This window comes from Fukomys damarensis, unplaced genomic scaffold (genome assembly GCF_012274545.1).
Source record: "Fukomys damarensis isolate Sample0158 unplaced genomic scaffold, DMR_v1.0_HiC HiC_scaffold_16, whole genome shotgun sequence".
Classification (NCBI taxonomy): Eukaryota; Metazoa; Chordata; class Mammalia; order Rodentia; family Bathyergidae; genus Fukomys; species Fukomys damarensis.
Window position 1 is genome coordinate 129,212,431 of NW_022900928.1, and position 3,958 is coordinate 129,216,388.

The window sequence follows — 3,958 nt, forward strand, 5'->3', positions numbered from 1 at the left end:
GGCTGGGGTCTGGAGAGGGGAGAAGGCCAGGGTTGCTGGGGGCAGATGTGGCTGCTAAGGGTGCGTGGACAATGCCCAGAGGATCCTGGGAGGAGAGACACAGTCAAAGGAGGCTGCTCGGCCCACACTAGGGAGGCTGAGGCAGGAGGATCGATGAGAGTTCCACATCAGCCTGGGCCACATCGTGAGTTTAGGACTACCCCTGTGTCTTAGCTCTGTCGAGAACTTGTCTCAAAAAACCAAAACCAAAACCAAAACCTGTCAACCCAAAGAGGCTGCTCAGGAATGCAGAAGGGACCTGCCTGGTCCCGAGCCTATTCCCAAAATCTTGCCAGACAGGGCTTCATAGGCAGCAGAGGATCTGGCTTAGGAAGGTCTCTCCCACCCAGGAAAGGCCGTGGGCACGAGTGTGGATGTGTACGCAGGTGTGCATCTGTGCGTGAGAGAGACAAGTGTACATGTGTGTTCTCTGTGCACGCCTCTCTGTGCATCTGTGTCGGTGGCCTGTGTACAGGCTGTGTTCCTCTCTGCACAAATGTGTCCCGAGGTGCATGTGCTCCTTCTCTGCCTGCGTGGCTCTGTGGGTACTGGGTGTGCACACTTGTGTGTGTCCCTGAGTGTATCCATGTGCACCCACCGAGAGCCTGGGGTGCTGCCCAGGACACAGGCGGCCTTCGGGAGCATCAGTCTGGCCTCCCTGCCCTGGGTCCCGGGCTTCTTTGGACTCTGGCTTCTTTCTGGCTGCCCAGCTTAGCCTCTACAAAGCCATGTGTGTCCGTGGCTGTCACCCAACCAGGTGGTGGGTGCCGGCCACAGGCAAGGGGCAAGAGAAGTGCGTGTGGACTGTAGCCAGCTCTCCCAGCCTTCCTCTGTCCAGCTCAGCTCTTGAGATCTGGGATTCCTCTGCCCAGTCTTTCCAGCCACGGACAAAGCCATGGCCTGCTCCTACCCTCCAACACTCATCTGCCTCCTGCCTCCGTCTCCGCCGCCTCCCTGCCTCCACTGCTCTTTGACGGCCTCTTCCTCCTCTTCCCAGCCCTGGGAGGGAGGACCCACCCCAGGGAACTGTGTCCCCTGCTCATTCTCCTCCTGATTCCCTGGACCCTGGATGCAGATGCTGCCCTGCCTCAGTGGGCTGTGGTTCTGGGGACACCAGAGCTGGGACAGACCCATTTCTCCTCTGTGCAATCCTCCAGCACCAGCCTGGAGGTCTCCTTGTCTGGGGTCCCCTCCAGCGCTGCCCTCCTTGGTGCGAACTGGGGACCTGCAAGGAGCAGACAGGTCTCCACCCCATATGTCCTCATCAGAGGGCCAGGTCCACAGAAGTCAAGTCTCAGGAAAGCTACCCACCGAGCAGCTCCATCGCTGCAGGGAAGCACCCCTCAGGGTGGATTCAGGGGCGCACTGACCTATGTCCCACCAAGCCACATGGCGATGGGGCTCAGGATGCACCAGAGAAAATTCTGGGCCTGACCCTGCTCCGCAGCGTGGCCGAGCCCTGCCAGGCACAGAGCTTCAGCAGCACTCTTCGAGGACAGAGCTGACTGCAGCCCTGCTGCTAACGCCCAGACCTTCCCCCGAGAGCACAGAGGCCACTGTAAAGCCAGGCTGTGCTGCCCCGGGACTGGGACATTCGCCCATGGTCTTCCGAACACGAAAATGAACCCACACACTCACAGCCCACCGTTTGGGCAAGGCGAGGACAGCAGCACAGTTCTGAACCACGGGCAGGGCCGGCCTCTCTCCAAGGGGACGCGGGCTCCTCGCGTTCTCCTTTTGGTTCCCTCTGGCCCAAGCCCGCCCCACTGTGTCCCCTGGTGGGTCAGATGTCTCCCCATACCTTCCCCGTGCTGTGGCCACCAGCAGGGTCTGGCTCCTCGGAAATGGGGAGGAGGGAGTGGAAGGGAGGCTCCAAAAGAGAGGACGGGACGAGGGGAAAGGGAAAGGCCTTTTGGAGTCCTCCGGAGCGGCAGCTAAAAGAGGCCCCTTCCAGGGCAGCAAGTTGAAGGCACAAAGATGCAGATGCTCCTCCCTGTGATTCACTCCCTCCCCTGCCCCAACCGGGGCTGCGGGCAGCCCAGACCCCACCTGCAGGCTGGCCTCGCTCAGCCTCCCCAGTTCTGAGCCGGTCCACAGCTCCGCCCACAGGGTTGACAGGGGGCATGGGCCACGCAGGGCAGCTCAGGGCCCCCACCCTCCCTCAGGAACTAGAGTGCCTGTCATTCATTTCCCCATTCTCACAGACCAGATAATTACATCGTGACAAACTCTCTGGGTGGCCTGGATTCTACCAACAAACCCTACTTCATCCTGGCCATCTCCCCCACCACACCCCATCTTTGAGCCTTCCTAGTGCTGGGGTCTTGTGGGGTGGGCCAGATAGTAACGATCCAAAAGTCGGCAGTCACCCCCGCCGTCACCATGATGCTCGCTGGGCAGGACACTGATGTGCGCAAGCCATTTCAGACAGCTCTGCACTGACAGGAAATTGAGGCCTCAGGGGGATTAGCCATCTACCCCAAGTGGCAGCCAGGAAGTACAGGGTACGGACCCAGCCCCCACCAACTCCAGTCCCCGACACTAGCTCACCACCCCTCTCAGGGACAGCTGTGTCCAGCCTCCCCCAGTGCCTCAAGACATCCCAGGTGACAGGTGAGCCCTCAGGCCAGGAACTGCAGCCCTAGCTGTCCCTCAAGGGGGCCGGGTCCAAGAGCCGGGCTGTGCCTGGGAGGGTCGGGCCCAACTGGGGGCTACAGGGACCAATGGGGTTGTGACTGGGCCTCACTGGCAGGCAGCCTGGCCAACGGACTTCAGGCTGCAGCAAGCCTTTCCTCCTGTCTGGTACTTCAGGTCGGTGATGACCCAGGTTCTTCTCTGGAATTTGGCCTTCGCATGCCCTGATCATAGCTTACAACATCTTGGGAAATTCCACTGTACCTCAAGTTTTTCCTTCCCCTCCAAGAGAGCCGTGAGCTTTTAGAAAAGGGTAAAAGGGCTCCTGACACCCGTGGGACACAGCTAAGGCCGTGTGCCCCCAGGGCAGGAAAGTGGCTCACAGACTCGGAAGGCCTCTCAACCTGGTCTTGCCCTCTCTGCACCTCCATTAGTCAGGGATAATTAGCACACAGGCTTCCACTGCCAAGTGAGCCATTCTCACCCAGGGCCTAGAGTACTGTGTGAAAATTACCTCTTATCAACAGACCATAAAATGCTCATTTCAATTCTATAGGCTCTCCGCTCACTCCAGGATTGAACTCAAGAATCACTAAGCCACATATCGGGCTCTTTTATTTTTTATTTTCACACAAGGTCTCCTTAAGGATACTCAGGCTAGCCTTGAACTTGCAACCCTTCTGCCTCAGCCTCCTCAGTAGCTGGGATGACAAGCATGTGCCTCATTTCTGTGGTCACGTTTGAAGCTCTGTATACTCAGTCCTGGGACCCCCAACGTGGAACAGGACCAGAAGGGCTGCAGGAGGCCAGGAGGCCACCAGAGGGCCTTGTTGGAGGACCCTCCAGGTCACCTGTCTGGGACATCACCCTGCAGCCTGGGCCAACACGCCCGCTCCCGCTCCCTAGTCTACATCTGTATACAGCCCATTGCCCAGGCAAGCAGATCAATAAAGGCTGGGACGAAAAGGGTTGAGTGAAATATTGCTGCTGGATGAAAAGGCATTTCACTTTGTTTCTGAGGAGGCCCGGGGCCCGGATGGCGGCGGCGGCCCTCCCTCGGGCACGGGCACGGGTACGGGTACCCTCAGAGTGGAGGAGGAGCCGCCCGAGGCCAGGGGAGCCTTCCAGAGCTATGGCCGGGGCTGGAGTCCTAATCCGGCAGCCTGGTCTCCCGCCCCTTCTGCCCGGGAAGTGGCGCCTTCGCTCCCGACCCAGCCCCTCTTCCTCCGAGGCCCGGCCCAGATGCGGGTGCCCGGCACCGGCAGGAGAGGGGAAACGGAGTCCG

General features: G+C 59.8%; 1 protein-coding gene across 1 annotated transcript in view; it reads left to right on the top strand.

The window, feature by feature from the left end:
• Nucleotides 1–3,709: 3,709 nt before the first annotated feature.
• B3gnt7 (UDP-GlcNAc:betaGal beta-1,3-N-acetylglucosaminyltransferase 7) overlaps nucleotides 3,710–3,958 on the top strand; it is a 4,393-nt gene continuing 4,144 nt past the window's right edge. The window contains exon 1 of the mRNA XM_010631751.3: nucleotides 3,710–3,745. Within this exon, the coding sequence (XP_010630053.2) occupies nucleotides 3,710–3,745 (36 nt within the window). The remainder of the gene's footprint in view (nucleotides 3,746–3,958) is intronic.